General features: G+C 40.8%; 1 protein-coding gene across 3 annotated transcripts in view; it reads left to right on the forward strand.

The window, feature by feature from the left end:
• Nucleotides 1-9073: 9073 nt before the first annotated feature.
• RC3H1 (ring finger and CCCH-type domains 1) overlaps nt 9074-16704 on the forward strand; it is a 39316-nt gene continuing 31685 nt past the window's right edge. For all 3 annotated transcript variants that reach the window (XM_054979469.1, XM_054979470.1, XM_054979471.1), the window contains exons 1-4: nt 9074-9425; nt 11997-12117; nt 14172-14411; nt 15651-15826. In XM_054979469.1, coding sequence (XP_054835444.1) covers nt 9195-9425; nt 11997-12117; nt 14172-14411; nt 15651-15826 — 768 coding nt within the window. In that variant the 5' untranslated portion in view covers nt 9074-9194. The remainder of the gene's footprint in view (nt 9426-11996; nt 12118-14171; nt 14412-15650; nt 15827-16704) is intronic.

The raw sequence follows: 16704 nt of genomic DNA on the forward strand, positions 1-16704 counted from the left end.
ACTTTTTGCTCCATTCAGAGTGGATTACATATAAAAGTTAGAACAAAATGAAAAAATAGAACTGTAAACTTTTGCAGGGTCTGTAACAGCTACACTGTAACTGTGAGAGCCAAAGTTCAGCCTTGCTTAACACCACAATCAAACTCATCATTCGGGTTCACAGCAATTCAGTATGAAAGCCATTTTAAAAAGAACTGCCTTGCAGAATTCTGAAAGGCTAGTAAGGAGGTTGCCTTACAACCTTCCTCCTGAATGCTGTTCCACAGGGTAACAGCCACCACTGCAGATTGATGATTTCCAGTTATAGAAGACTGTCCTTTGTGGAATGGGGTTTATCACTAGCAACAGCAAATAGTAGGACTCTAACTGGTATGTACAAGGAAAGACTTTCCTTCAGATATGTGGAACCCAGGTCTTGAAGGGCTACGATCACCTAGAATTGAGCCTAGGAACAAATTAGTAAGTAATCAGTGTAGGTGCTTCAAGAACGCATTAAATCTTTCCACCACACACTCCTCAAAAGGCAGGCAGCCACTTTCTGTCCTGGTTAAATTTTCCCTCGTATTTAAGGGCAACCCTGTGGTAAGTCCAGTCTCAAGATTACCAAAGTTGTGGTCAGCATTTCTAGGTTGGTCAAGTCCAGAAAGAATAACTTTATGGTCCACATATAGGTGAGAGAAGGAACTCATAGCAACTACTCCAACCTACTCTTCATGTAACATGGCTGGTCCCAACCTCCCCCCCCCCAATCTTTTAACCAATCAGATAAGGACAGCCTTATATAGTCCCAAATTGGGATATCAGTCCTATCTAGAGTACTCGTTTTACCCAACATCACCTTCTTTGGATTCAATTTAACCTTGTTCTCCCTCATCCACTTGATCAGCAAATGGAAGTTTTGACAAAGAGGCGCATTGATGACACTCCATTCTGAATCTTACTTAAATAATTCATACAAATATTAAAGAGCTTAGGTGATAATATAGAACTTTGTGGAACATCCCACATTAATTCCCCTGGAGATGCCTCTCATTTCCCTGATGGGAAGACATTGCCATTTAAACACGGCCTTATCAGCGGTATCAGAAAAATCTAGCAAAATCGTACCATATGCTAGTCACAGGTGATGTAACAGTACTAAGTAGTCTGTTTCCCCAGACCAGTCCAAAAGCTGGATTAAATAGGAGTTCAAGCCTCCTTTTAAATTGCCAGAAGCTCCTTGAGGAGCTCCTGCTGTCCAAGAATCCTGTGTATGTAGGAATAGTCACAAACTGTGAATTGCTATACATAGCTGTGTTGGACCTTGGGCAAGTATCTACAGACAGTAAACATTAATATGTTTTAAGTAACGTATATTTAAAGGATGTTCTCATTCTTGCTTTAACGTGGATTACAAAAATCATTTAAGTCCATGCAGATGCCCTTGTTGTTGATTCATTTTTTTCTTATATATAATTGGAGGACCAGGGTTCTTAAGCAGCTTGAAAACTAAGTTTATTATAGATCTTTCAGGACATGTATTTTTTTTTTTTTTAGAAACTCTGAGTCACCATGACAGGCGTTGTACAATTATAGGATGTTTGTGACCATTAAGAATGAGGAAGTAAGAAACTTGGAACTTGCAAATAGTGAGCACTGTACGGAACAGCTCATAGAGCTTTTGTTCTTTACGTTTTAAGTTCAGAATGTCACCTTTTGTAAGTTTTAGCGAGTACATGGAACTCCAGAGGCAAAGGTAAGGGACAGGGGTTTCTTCTTTTCAAAAACTTTTTCAATTTCGACTGTGCTCTCTGTCAGCTGTGATCAGGGAAGAGGCATGTTTTCAAAGGCTGTTCTTTGTAGCTGGGTGTGGAGATCTTGCGTAACAGACCTTGTTCTTTTCATACATACTGCAGTTGGATCATGCTGTGTCTGAAACTATGACAGATGTTACTTGAAATGTTGAATGTTTTACATGGTTGTTAGAGTGAATTATTTTAGATTTTGTGGCAGACTTAGAGATGTTCTTTTGAAATAAATGACCATTGAACAATAAATTGCATGTAGAGTGGAACAGTGAACTTGTTCATCACTGTATAGGGCAGGAGGCATTGAAACCATTGAAACCAGGATGCTTTAGTCTTGATTTAAGGGAGTCCATTTTTTGATTCTGTAATACAGAAATTAGCACAAGGGCAAATAAAGTCTCAAAGAGGGTGCTGCATGCTTCTTGAGTTGCTGGCTTCTGTGCTCCTTTTTGTCATATGCCTCCTCTTCTGAAAACTTCTGACTAAATCAAAGCAGTACTTTCATGCTGTGTGAAATTGCAGGGAGTAAGAATGCAGGCAGTGGTGCACCAGTGAGAAGACGACCTTGGCTGTTCCTATGCTTCTGTTTGCTGAGCCATGTAATTCCTATGGAGCCCTTTTCCCACAACCCCGCCCCCTCCTTGGATGCTGATTCTCCACCCATGTAGGAGAAGATACAGGTACCCCCAAAAGGCCCCAGCCTGGTGGAACGCTCTGTCAGTGGAAACCCGGGCCCAGTGGGACATATTATCGTTCCGCCGGGCCTGTAAGACAGAGCTGTTCCGCCAGGCATTCGGTGATTGAAGGGGGCGGTGCCATGTCGGCCTCCCACCTTTGGGGTGGGGGAGGGTTCTCCCCACCACTGCACTTTGTTAATTTGTTTTATTATTTGTATATTGATTTTAGTTCTTGTTTTTATTGATTTTAACTGTTCACCGCCCAGAGCCCCTGGGGATGGGCAGTATATAAATTGAAAAAATAAATAAATAAATAAATAAATAAATAAATAAATAAATAAATAAATAAAAGTGAGAAGGGTTAGGCAACTCCTCTCTGTAACTGCACATCAGGTGTAGTTTCAGGCTAAAATGATTTGTCCCTTGTCTCTATGCCATCTGCCCTGACCTGGATGGTCTCATCAGATCTCGGAGGCTAAGCAGAATCAGCCCTGGTTAGTAATTCGATGGGAGACCATCAACGAAGTCTAGGGTTGTTATAAAGAGGCAGGCAATAGCAAACCACCTCTATTATTCTCTTACCTTAAAAACCCCAACATAGGTCAACTGTAACTTGAAAGCATTTTACTCTCTCTCTGTCCGTCTCTCTCTCTTTACATCCAGAGGAGTTAGCCATGTTAGTCTGTAGTAGCAAAATCGAAAAGAGTCCAGTAGCACCCTTAAGACTAACCAACTTTACTGTAGCATAAGCTTTCGAGAATCACTGTTCTCTTCATCAGATGCGTGACGCATCTGACGAAGAGAACTGTGATTCTTGAAAGCTTATGCGACAGTAAAGTTGGTTAGTCTTAAAGGTGCTTCTGGACTCCTCTCTCTCTTTACCATTTCGATTCAGGTCCAGTAGCACCTTAGATACTAGCTAGATTTTCTAGTTGGTCTCTAAGGTGCTAATGGACCCACCTACAGACCAACGTGGCTACCCACCTGAAACTATCTTTACCATCTAGGTACCTATTTGTGTGTTGGTGTTGGCATCTCCTTCTTAATAAATCTCGGCTGCTGATTTGTTTTATGTTGATATGTTTTATGTGTGGCTTTTGTATTTTTGTATTTAAATACCTTGAGTATTTATCTTAAATTTAAAAGACACGCTATAAAATATTCTTAATAAATACAGTAAGATGATGAAGTAAGACAAAGACAATTGGCTACCAAATTGACTTGAAGTTCAGTAATCCCTAAAGTTGAGTGAGGCATGAATGACTGCCAGGTACCAGAGCAGTGTTTCCACTGAAGGATAGGTTATTGAACTGAAAATAGCTTAGATTAATTTGGTTAACTGTGACTAATCAGTAAAAAAGTTCATCAGAAGCAGGTAAATTTTCTTTGGGTGGAATACCATATTTTCTCACTGTTTCTCTCTCTCATTGGGCACATAGTCAAAACTTCAAGATTAATGTCAGATTAAATCTGAAATGGGTATAGAAAGTTAATTTGGTTTGGAGCCCAGCTTTTAATGAAAGAGCTCTGATCATCCTGATTGACTATCTTGGCTGAGAGGAAAAAGGGGAGTAAGGTATAATCAGTACGAGTCAGTGTATGCACTGTAGAGAATTGGCTTGGGGTTGGAAAGACTTCAGATTTCTGCTCAGCCATGAGGTTCAGTGGGTAACCTTGAGCCAGTCTCCCTCTTTTAGTCTAACCTACCTCGCAGGGCTGTTAAGATGAAATGGAGAAGTGGAGAACCATCTTTGCTGCTCTGAGCTCCTTGGGAGAATGGAATGATAATAGTGTAATTGTAGATAGTATTTTGTTGATGCCCAACTCTGTCCTTTTCATCTACTCCGTTTCTATCTGTGGCTGTCTCGTGTAGGTGCCTGGATCAGTAATTGGCTGAATGGCATCTAATAAACTACAACTCAGCCCTGATGATAGCGGTACTGTGGGTAGCTGATTCATTGGATCATGTAACTGCTGATTAGTGCTGAATAAGGTTGCCAGCAGGCCTGGAGAAAAATGTCCTTCCCTTGGATAAAGGCTTAATGTGAGGAAATGAGCAGATGAAGCTTTTCATGGCAGGGAGGTAAGTAACATCACCTGATAAATATCATCCCATTAAGTCTCTGTTAAAGGGACACAGGACATTTCCTCCAGGTCTGTTGGCAAACTGCAGTCTTAAACAGGGTTATAACTTTAGGATGCTTCTGAATCTTACTTGGCATGTAGATGCTCAAGTGGCATTAGTTTAAAGAAGCACCTTTCACCAGTTGGGGTTGGTGGGCTAGCTGTGTCATCATCTGGGAAGAGATAATCTGGCTACAGTTAGCCTTCCTCTGGTCACATACAGTGTAATGCATTGTACACAGGATTTCCTTGAAAGGGTTTTTTAAAACTTCAGCTGTTCAAAGTATGGCAGTGAGGTTCTTCTCTGGGACGTGCTTGAGTGATCCTAATACTCCAGTATTAAAAGATCGTCATTAGTTACCAGTCTTTCTGGCTGTGATTAAGGTTCTAGTTTTGGCCTATAGAAAGCCCTCAAGGTTCTGGGATCTGGCCACCTGCAGAACCAACTCCTTCACATATAAATCTCCCTAACAAGTTAAGATAATCTTTCAAGCCCTTCTACAATGTTTTGAAATTGTGAGCAGCTACTTGAGACCGGGTCGGGGGGGGTCTTCTGTGATTGCGCCCCAACTTTAGAACACCAGCTCTAGAGAGAATTGCCTGGCACTGTCTTTGCTATCAGTCAGGTGCCAGACTAAGCCCTTCCTCTGTTCTTGAATTTTTATGGTTTGCTGTTGCTGAAATTGAATTGTGTGCTGGATTTTATGGGGCTGTTCAGTTTTTAACTGGTTTATTCATATGTGTTGATTATATCTGTTATGATTTTAACATTGTAAGCTGCCTTGAGAAGCTTTTTAAATAGAAAAGACAGGAGCACAGAGTGTATTAGTGCATTGGCATACATTTTTGCTTAGTTTGCACTTGGATTACTGTCAACTGTTCACCTCTATCATTTCTCTTTCTGTAAAGCAACTCTTAAGAAGCCATTTAGTCTCACACAATCTTCACCTTCCATTCCCTTCACATACTGGTTATTCTGGCATCCAATCTACCCTCCCTCCCTCCCTCCCTCCCAATTTTTGGTTCTGTACTGAGCCACATTTGGTTCTAGAGCCATAGGTGGCAGACCACTGGTCTAATTACTTACTTTGAGGTCTAAGTAATGGCCTTCTGCAGGTACCACCTGCAAATGGGTCAGATCAACCTGTGCATTCACTATGGTGGTTCCCATCTTACGGAATGGCCTGCCTGAAGAGTTTAGGAAAGCTCTCATTCTCATCGCTTTCTGCAAACTGTACAAAACTTCATTATTCAGGAGAGCTTTTTTACACAGGTAGGAGAGATAAACTGTACCAAGATGGCTCAGAGAGAGGCTTTGGAAAAGGGATAGGGACTGCAGACTATACTACTGTGTATTGACTGTTGCTCTAACCTGTTGCATTCTTTATGGGACATTCCAGCTATAGTCCATATTGACATATTATGTAATCTGCCTTGAGTCTCACCAAGAAAGGTGAGACTTCAGTAGAATTGCCCTCATCTACTGCTTTGTATAAATAATTCTACTTTGGTTAGTCATTGAGAAAAGGCAAGAAGTTGGGTCGGAACTGGTAGACCACTGGAGTTCCACTCTGTTAGAGATTTCATTCAACATTTGCAGTCAAAGGATTTAGAAATTTGCTTCATTAAAAAATTAATGCAGACGTCCTCAGCATCTAACAACCATCCCTAGCACTGAGTTTCTTGTTTGTTTAGTGTTTAGCAGAGAGTTGTTAATACACACTGCATTTGTTTGATCTGTTTAGTGTGAACAGAGGCCCTAGACTGCAGGTTCTTATCATTTAATCCACTGCCTCCCACCAAGAGTGCAACATTACCAACAAATGCTTTTCAAGCAAGCTACAAGTTTTAAAAGGACATAAAAGCAGCACTCCAGACAAGGAAACTTTATGTATAAGTATATGATCATGTTATAAAGGAATAAAGAGGTTCTCAAAAAGTACTAGTTTTTGTTTGAACCTGATGGGCCTTTTTTGGAGAACCAGTTTGTTCCTTGTCTTTATTGCTATTAAAAAGCCCTCTGGGTTGTTTTCTTTCTGGAAGCATATCACACATAGTTAATCTCATGGATGTAAGCCTACGGGCGGGGGGCGGGCATTGCCCCAAGCGGGGAAGGAACTATTCCTGTTTGCTGTGTGCCAGCAGACAGGAGAAATTTAAAGGGGAGAAATTAAGAATCGGGGATTTTATCCTCAAAGGAGGATGTGAGCCATATAAAACAGCTCTCCTCTACCGTCTGAAACAATTACAAATGGGGAGAAGAGGGCTGCCTAAAACCACGAAGTCCCAATTGCCCCCCCCCCCCCCAGTCCTCCTAAGATTTCTAGCTTCTCCTGCAGAGTTGTGTAGCTCCTTTTTAGAATTGCAGTCCTAGACTGATGAAGGGTTATTAAGCTCAGGTAGTCTGCTAATATACATCTCCAAAAGTGAGTTTGTGTAAAGTAAGCAGTTCTGGATGTTTTAGACTTAAGATAGTGGCACAGAGTAATAAATCCTTTTTGTTTTAACTCTTTACTTTAAAAATGTATGACTTTTTCTATCACAGGTTGGCATATAATACATCCATGCCACAGGGCAAGGATAGAATGACTTGAAGAACCAGTTTCTCTCATTAGTCATATTTAGGAAGTGGTTCATTAAATAATGTGATAATTCTTTCAAGAAGAGCAATGCCTAATTTACCCGTGACTTCTTGGTCACTTCCTGTGAAGCAAGAGGAGTTAGCTACTGGTAGAGACAAGATGCAGGAAGGTAGACATTATTCTCCCAGTGAATGGCATCTGGCATATGCTTCAGTTCTGAGAAAACTTTTGAAAACTGGGGCAACATAGTGGTTAAGAGTATGCATTGTGAGCTAAGAAGGCCCCAGTTCAATTCTCATCCTGACCAGAAACTCACCTGTGTGGTCTAGTTGAACCAAAACACTGAGATAAAGTATGGGAGCATGTTGAACATATAAATGTGAGTAGAGCTTTAAGAGTGTGAGATCTCCCAAAGCTGAAGCAAGCTCGGTTGATGCTTTATTGTACTGTGTGTCTCACTGTTTCTTCCCATGCATAACAGGAGGAGAATAAGAGATTTTTAAAAAAGCAAATATATCAGAAGTTGCATGATTTATAAAGCTTATAGAATTTACCTTGGAACAGAATCTGAATTGGAATTTAGTTCATACACAGTAAATGACAGGTTTATGTCTGCATGATGGCATTTCAGCATAGCATGCTCTCTTTTCTGGACTTGACAAGCTTCTGTTGGCCTCTTGCCTAGTTGCTTACAAGGATTAGGAATTTCCTCCAGGTTACTAGGTAGGAAAGCTTTGCAAAATACTTTCCCCCCTTTTAGGCTACAAATAACTTACGTTCATGGACTAATCAATGGAACAGACTTGCTTGTATTTCTTGGTCTTCGAGGAGCATGTTGCTTGCCTCAAGTAGAAAGACTAGTAGCGGCACATATGGTCTACTTCCAGCATTTCTCAAGCAGTATGTATAGATGGAAGGAATTATTGCCATCTTGTGCTTCTTTAGCGTCAAAGATTTTTGTACATTGGTTTCTACTGTTGTAATACTAGAAGAGTTTTCAAGGATACTCTTTGCCAGTACTTTCAAAAAGTACAATCTGCAAATTCACATTACAGATTGAATGAGTTACATGAATTACATAGAGTGTGTAAAGGTTATTTACCTTAATAGACTAACAGTGCAAGGCTAAGAAGTGTTACTCCTGTCTAAGCCCATAGATTTCAATGTGCTTAGAATGGAGTAACTCTGTTTAGGATTACACTATTAGTTTGTCTTAGCTTTATCTAGCATCAGCAAAATTGGTGGTAGATTTTTTTCTGGATTGTATTCTTAACAATAAGAAAAATGAATTCTTTGTAGTCCGTTTTTATCTTACTCTTCCTTCAAGAAGGTTGGGGCAGTGTACATGAAGATGGGCAGGAAATAATAGATTGAAAATGTCACTTGATTACCTGAAGGCTTGAAGCTTTTTTCATGCCTTTTCTAGCTACAGGCAGGGGTGGGGGGAGACCAGGAGATGCAAAAAAGAGGAGGAGCCTCAAGCTGGAGGTGAATTGGAAGATTTTTCTGGCGCTGCTAAAATCTTGATAAGTGTATTGTCGTTCAGTTAAATCTTTCCTTGGAGGTAATAACGTTGTCTGTGGCATTGGTTACGTTGTTCAAAGGAATTTTGGACATTCTTGCTTTTGAATGAGATTGGGACGCCGGATCAGAACATTGTTCGTTACCATGTCGTAAAACAGTGACTCTGAGGCAGGGATTCAATGACCTGTCCAAAACTAGACCAAACTTGAAAGTAGAATGGAGGTCAATTTTCCAAGTACTTTGTTATGACCATTAGATTGTGTGCCTTAATCACATAGGTAAATTCCCCTTTAAAACAATGTTAATACATTTCCTGCTGCCGTGCATGCTAACTGTTTTCGTTTCCTCTCTCTTTTTACTTTTTCCAGGTTATATTTCACACTATGTGCTGACTGTCTGTACTTACAGAAGATATTTAAAAACAATTTTTTTTGCAAAAAAATTTGATTCCAGTGGAATCTGTGCTTTAGATTTTGTCTTGTGAATTAACGCCTGAAGCAATGCCTGTACAAGCTCCACAATGGACGGATTTTCTCTCCTGCCCTATTTGCACACAAACCTTCGACGAAACGATCCGGAAACCTATCAGTCTGGGCTGTGGCCACACCGTCTGCAAGATGTGCCTCAACAAGCTCCATAGGAAGGCCTGCCCCTTTGACCAGACCACTATTAACACTGACATCGAGCTTCTTCCCGTGAACTCTGCTTTGCTGCAGCTTGTGGGGGCTCAGGTAAAGTTGCCTTCACTTAGGTCTCTTTGGTCTTTGAGCCACTTGTTTTTCTCACAGATATTTTTACTGAAGGTATGTGTTTGTGTGATAATGCAAAGGAAATATCCAGTTGTAATCAACATGCTTTAAATTGAGGATTTAATTGTATGTAGTTCTGTAGTTCTCAAATGTATAGAAGTTTCAGGAGATGTAAGAAGAGCAGAGAAAGGAAGGGAACTAACAGCGATTGGGGGGCAGGCGACTTTTCCGAAGTTATGGTTATCTAGCCACTGTATCTCATTGTAAGGTGGTTAGATAAACAAGAGAAAATTTATTGTGTGAGAGGACAGTGTGAAAACTATATGAAGGTGCATATGACAATTGTTAATCTCTCTAAAACAGGGGTCCCCAGCCTTTTTGAGCCTATGGGCACAGTTGGAATTCTGGCACAGTGTGGTGGGTGCCGCAGCAATATGGCTGGCACAAAATGACTGCTGCAGGAGGCAGAACCAGCCACAAAATGGCTACTGCAGTGAAGAGTGTTGCTCTTTCAAAGCAGTTTCTACCAAAGCAATGTTTTTAAAAATCTGCACAGCCAGTCAATACTCCAATGGCTAGTCAGAAGCTATGCTTTGCAAAGGCCCCACCTGACCCCACCCACTTTTTAAAAACACTTGATGGGCCCCAGAAAAGGTGTTAGCAGACACAGTTGTGCCCACGGGCACCATGTTGGGCATCCCTGCTCTAAAAGCCTAATTATATTTACGATATTGAAGAATTATACCACTCAATACTCAAGTTTAGTTCTGGGGGCCAAAAATCATAAAATGATTTCTAATTTTTTAAAAATATTGGCTCCTTTGTTTTCTCTTAAGTGGGCAGTCTCAGTTCTTAGATAATTTTGCTGCTACCCATACCTTCTGCATCCAGGTCTTTAAGTGTAAGTATCTAGTGCTTTTCCATTTCAAATGTAAAGAAGTTAATTCTTGTCATAATAATTCCATTCTTTCTCCAAAGGGTTCCTTTTGAGTCAACATACATATTTTCCCCTCAGATTTTTTAAAAATGTATTCATTTAAACATTTATATTCTGCTTTTCTCCCTGCTGGAGACCTGAAGTGGCTTACAAAATAAAATATATAATTAGACAAACAACCACCCAAATCCAGTATGACTCCAGGGCTGATCTGGGTTCCAGCTTGGTTGGTGCATTCAGGGCTCTTGCCAAGAGGTTCATGCTTGTGGCCACTCCCAGCTGTCAGTATCTGTAATGGGAAGTGATGCAGAAGCTCAATGTCTGTCTTCTACAGCTAGCAGACGCGTTCCCAAGATTCCCCTCCCTCATATTTTGGGGAGGAAACAGCGCGTTCTTTAGCAGGTTGTTGTTTATCTTCCACACTGACTGTATTGGATTGTTGCCCAGAGTGTTGTCTAAGAAGCTCATAACTTAAAATATTGTGAGGCAGAGCTCTTTTTTAAAAATCTGTAGCCCCAACAATGAATAAAAATGAGGTCTTCATGTGTTCATAGTAACACAAGCTTCAATTAGTAACATATTTGAAATTAACCAGGGCTTTTTTTCAGCTGGAACGCAGTGGAACGGAGTCCCGGAACCTCTTGAAAATGGTCACATGGCTGGTGGCCCCGCCCCGATCTCCAGACAGAGGGGAGTTTAGATTTCCCGGTGAGGAGGGCAATCTAAACTCCCCTCTGTCTGGAGATCAGGGGGCGGGGCCATCAGCCATGTGACCATTTTCTCCGAGGACAACCCACTGAGTTCCACCACCTCTTTTCCCAGAAAAAAAGCCCTGAAATTAACCTTTTCCTTCTTTTCAGTATTAGAAAGGGTCTGCCTGTGTGTTTAAATATCTAAGTATTCCTGGCACCAATGTATGGATGAAACCATTTTCTGAATAAATGCTCAGTCATTCTTTGGAATTAGCTGCCAGCTGGCCTGGAGAAAAATGTCCAGTCCCTTTAATAAAGGATTAATGGGATGTTATTTACGTAATGATGTGACTTACCTCCATGCCTTGAAAAGCTTCAGCTGCCAATTTTCAGACATTTAAGCTTCTGCTAAAGGGGTAGGACATTTTTCTCCAGGCCAATTGGCAACCTTATGTGGAATATAGGAAATTAAAGGAACAATGTGTAAGTATTCCTGGTAACCATGTGTGAATGAAAATGCTTTCTGAATAAATGCTCAAGTCAGCTATTCTGTGGAATAATTTAAGGAAATAAAAGGAACTATTTAAGGAATAGTTGTAACCCTTACATGGGGTTATATAAAAATTAGGACTGTCATATGATGGATTAACCTCTCTTTGATTCATCATATGAAATTGATTACATTCACTTATAAATAAAAATACTTACAAAGAAATACACTTAAGACTCAAAGCAAAAAAATTGCAAATTTAGCACTGTGTCGTGTGAAATTAATGCATGTAATGAAAAAAATGTTTCTCAGATGTATTGCAGTTTAAAGGGATGGAGATGATTAAGTAAATGCTTTGAGATTGGCAATGTTGTTGTCATTCTTTTTCAGACTATACATGATAAGTTGCAATAATTCACTTCATCCTTTCACAGGTGCCAGAACAGCAGCCAGTACCTCTGTGCAGTGGTGCTGAGAATACTAAGCATTATGAGGAAGCCAAGAAATGTGTGGAAGAACTAGCCTTGTACCTTAAACCACTCAGCAGTGCAAGGGGTGAGTTCAGTCCGCTAGCATTTCAAAAGGCAGTGAAACCCAAAAGCAATAGCTGTCACTAAAAACCTCTTTCATTTGTAATACCATAGAACTTGCAGTTGAGAAAACAATGCACTTTTTGATGGTTGTTGTGGGTTTTCCGGGCTTTTTGTGCAGAAGTACCTTAAAGAGTGTGGGGGAGGACCTATTTTTCTCAACTTTGCAAATAAAATCACAGCACTTGCTATCCTACATTTTTTTTGTACTAGCCAGCTTGCCTTCATAATATCTCCTTACACAAACTTAGATATCATTGGCCTGAAGAAAAAAAAGGGGGGAATTAAGTCTTTTGGAAAGTTACTGTGGTCATCTGAAGGAGATGGTTACCACAGGCTACCAGGCAGAATGCTTGTTGTTGAAATCAGCAATTTGGATGTTGCTGAAAGTTAATAACATCATGCCAGCTCAAAGATATGTCAGCCTATTTCAGGCGGTCGGCATATATGGGAGTTGGTACATAATCCTGTTTTGGACTAGTGTATCAGGCTTTGCTCAGTCAATAAAAGCCGCTTTGGAAATTGCTTATTGACCAGCTTCGGTATGCTCTGTAAAGATTCGGAGTACACTGAAAAGCTTTGAAACTTCCAGCCCGGCCACTTACTTCACCCCATGCATGGGAGGAGGGGGTTCCCTCTTTCCCTCATTCTGAAGGGGAGGAGGGGATTCCAACTTCTCCCTCCCATCGGGTGAAATAAGCAGCGGGGCAGGAAGTTTAAACCTACACTTTCTTAGCCGCTTGCAAACATTTTAACCCCCGGATCAGCTGCTTGGTGACAAGTTCCTTGCCAGACAGAGGAGTCAAGCCAGCGGGGTTAAAATACCCCTTTCCGTGGAACTGCGCAGTGGCACAGAAAATGGCATTTTAACCCCTGAATCAGCTGCTGGGCGGCAAGTTCCCCGCCAGACAGCTGAGTCAAGCTAGCGGGGTTAAAATGCCCCTTTCTGTGGAGCTGCACAGCCGGCTTGACTCAGCTGGCTGGCGGGGAACTTCCCGCCAAGCAGCTGATTTGGGGGTTAAAATGCCCCTTTCCTTGCCGCTGTGCAGCACCACGGAAAGGAAACCCAAATCGCACACCTTTAGAATTCACACCAGTGAGTTTTTGTGCCCTTGAATAACTCTTGCTTGATTGTGATTTCTGAATGAGTGGCAGCATGTAATCTGTGTATTTAATTGTGCTGGTACGATTGGAAATGAGGAGTGGTGAAATGGCTCTAAATCTGGTGGTGATTCCTGATTATCAAGTCATGAACACCAGTTTTGAGAACTCATGGTTGATTGTGTGTGCTTTATTCAATATAGAATTGATTAAATCTGCATCAGTTGTTCAAAAGAAAATAACATTTTATTTAAATGATGTATGCTCATGTTATAAGAGAAAGAATAATGCATCTTCTAAGATGGAGCCTTTTATAGTATGAGATTGTGCCATCAGTAATGTTACTTTTTACCTTCTAAACTACTGTTTTGTACATACACAGATTTTCTGACTTATGTGTAAAACTGGTAATGATTTTCTAAAAAATCTCTGACCGTTATTCCAAGGCATCTTTTAACTAGATCATTTAAACATTTATGCCATACTTGGTACCATCCTACTTCCTTTGTGATTATTTTCTTACACATTTACCCTGGGGAAGCTTCTTGATGTGTGTTTGTTTAGCATAAGGTAGGTAATATTACAGGATAATCTAAACAACCAGTTGACGGCAAGATTTAGAGACTTATACTGTAGTTGCTAACTGAATCAAAATTGCAGTATTCTTATTCTTAATGAATCAAAAGGATGCCCTGAGAGAATAAACGTCTTGTGAGTCATATAGTGAAATCCTAAGCAGAGTTACTCCAGTCTAAGCCCATTGACTTCAGTGGGCTTTGACTGGAGTAACTCTGTTTAGGATTGCACTGATAAAATTCTAAGTGTGGAGTTCCTTTCCACTAAGTAGCCCAAAAGGGACTGCAAGCAGCCTTGTAAAAGCCCTTTAAAAATAACGCAAGTGTTTTTCTCTTTACAAAGGCGTTGGGCTGAACAGCACTACTCAGAGTGTGCTCAGCCGCCCTATGCAGCGGAAGCTGGTGACGTTAGTCCACTGCCAGCTAGTGGAGGAAGAAGGGCGGATCCGGGCTATGCGTGCGGCACGATCTCTGGGGGAAAGAACAGTCACAGAGCTCATCCTTCAGCACCAGAACCCCCAGCAACTCTCTTCCAACCTTTGGGCCGCAGTGAGGGCCAGAGGCTGTCAGTTCCTTGGACCAGGTGTGTAGAGAAGCAAGGGCATGAGCTATTTGTGCAGCGGTTGGAGTAGCTGTATCATGGAAGTCCTTTATTAGATATTTATGCCCCACTTTTTTTCCCCACTGGGGACCCAAAGCAGCTTATAACATTGTTCTCCTCTCCTCCACTTTATCCTCACAAACAGTGCTGTGAGGTAGCTTGGGCTGAGAGAAAATGGCTCATACAAAGGTCACCCAGTGAGCTTCTGTGGCAGAATAGGGATTTGAACCTAAGTATCCTAGTCCAGCACCCTAACCGCTGCCCAACACATGCCTTTTAATGTTCTTACTTTATAACGTGTGGAGATTTTATTTCTCATAAAACCATAGTAATCCAATCTGTCTGAAATTTGTATTGTCGAAGGCTTTCATGGCCGGAGAACGATGGTTGTTGTGGATTTTCTGGGCTGTATAGCCGTGATCTTGGCGTTGCAGTTCCTAACGTTTCGCCAGCAGCTGTGCTTCAGAATTACCTTCACATATCAAACTGAAACGTGTAAGAAAGTACTGTAATTTCTCCCAGTGAAGAACTGGATGCAGCTTGAAATGCCCTGGACTTCATAGAGAATAATATTACAGTAAATCTGCCTTTCATTCAGGTTTTTTTTCCCCCTTAAGATTTTTTTATAGTTTTTCCACATAAAATAGTAAATATAACAAACTCTGTAACCCTACCACCCACCTCCAACAACCCACTTTCCCCAACATAGCCCATCAACAAGAAAAAAGTAAGAGCTGTGTATCTTAAACTTTTGTTTTAAATTCAGATAGTATTGTCAGCTTTTATATGTAAGCTGCTGGATGATACAGGAAGTGTCATGTTCTATACATAATACAGCAAGAAGACTTAAAGGAACTTTAGCAGTCATTAATCAGTATGCTTCATGAGCTCTTTCAAATATAGAGAGAATGAGCAAGTGTACAAGAACTACAGAAGAGACTGCTGTAGCATAATGTTTAAGTGACTGGGTGGCAAATCAGAATTTTCCTGAATTTGCTGAGCCATGAGCTCAGTAGGTGGCCTTGGGTAAGTCACTCCTCTCAGCCTCGGCTCTCCAGCTGTATTGTGGGAATAACAGTAACACTGTTCACTGGTCTGACTGGTGTGCTAATCTGTCTAGAAGAGAGGTATATAAATGCAGTTATTAGATGTATAACTTAAATTGTTCATAGTCTTAAATTGTTCATAGTCTGTTTTGTCATTTTACTCTGAATTTTCTAGCAATGCAAGAGGAAGCTCTCAAGTTGGTTCTTTTAGCTTTGGAGGATGGATCTGCTTTATCACGAAAGGTCTTGGTTCTCTTTGTGGTACAGAGGTTGGAGCCACGATTTCCTCAGGCTTCGAAAACCAGCATTGGGCATGTTGTCCAGCTCCTTTACAGAGCCTCTTGTTTCAAGGTACTGAGCAGTACTTGTGAAGGTTACAGTCATTTAAATACTAGGTGTTCATCTGTTCTCTGAGCAACAAAATACTTTTTATATGCTTATGTGTTTGTGTAATATGCAAGTTGTGGTCATTTATAAAGCCACATTCCCTTGATTTTATCTTACATGAATGACTTGGGGAGTTCCTTCACAGAACCCAGATACAGTATGAAGGCAGTTTCAAGTGGATCTTGTATTGTGCCTACATGCTGTAAATCTTCCCCAAATCTTCAACGCCGATGGCCTTGCATAGCAGAAATCCAATAAATAAATAAACATTGGTGTTAGCGAAATTTAAGTCCGCATGATTTCTTTTGGGTCAGGAAGAGTTTGGATTGGTCTGATTAATCATCCATTTGAGGTCTTCTGACAAAGCTGTACATGTTTTAGGACAGAAAATGGCTGGAGCAGCTGAAATATTGCCTGTGATGCTGTAGAACACATGCTTTTTATACAGAAATCCTCCATTCAGTCCCTGTCATCTCCCGCTTAAAGGATCTTAATTAAAAGATGATTGCCTTAGCTAGCTGTTGCAAGTCATACTACAAAATACTGGGCTACATGAACTAAGGGCCCGAGTCAGAATATGCAATCTTCGTTCACTGTACGCTTCCCCCTTGGTTTTCAACAGCAGAGCCTCTCAAAGCACTCTCTTTACTGGTTGATCCATAAAGAAATACAGAATGTATCAATGCGGAAATAGATTAGTGAGTGATACCTAATTGTTCTTTTTCTGATGTTGGGGAAAGCCACCCCCCCTCTACCACTTCCCATAGAGATAGAAAGAAATGTTCTTAGGTGATAATATTATACTGTCTATAAATCTTGATATATGACAATATTGTAAGGTC

The sequence above is a fragment of the Eublepharis macularius genome, chromosome 5 (genome assembly GCF_028583425.1).
Source record: "Eublepharis macularius isolate TG4126 chromosome 5, MPM_Emac_v1.0, whole genome shotgun sequence".
Lineage (NCBI taxonomy): Eukaryota > Metazoa > Chordata > Lepidosauria > Squamata > Eublepharidae > Eublepharis > Eublepharis macularius.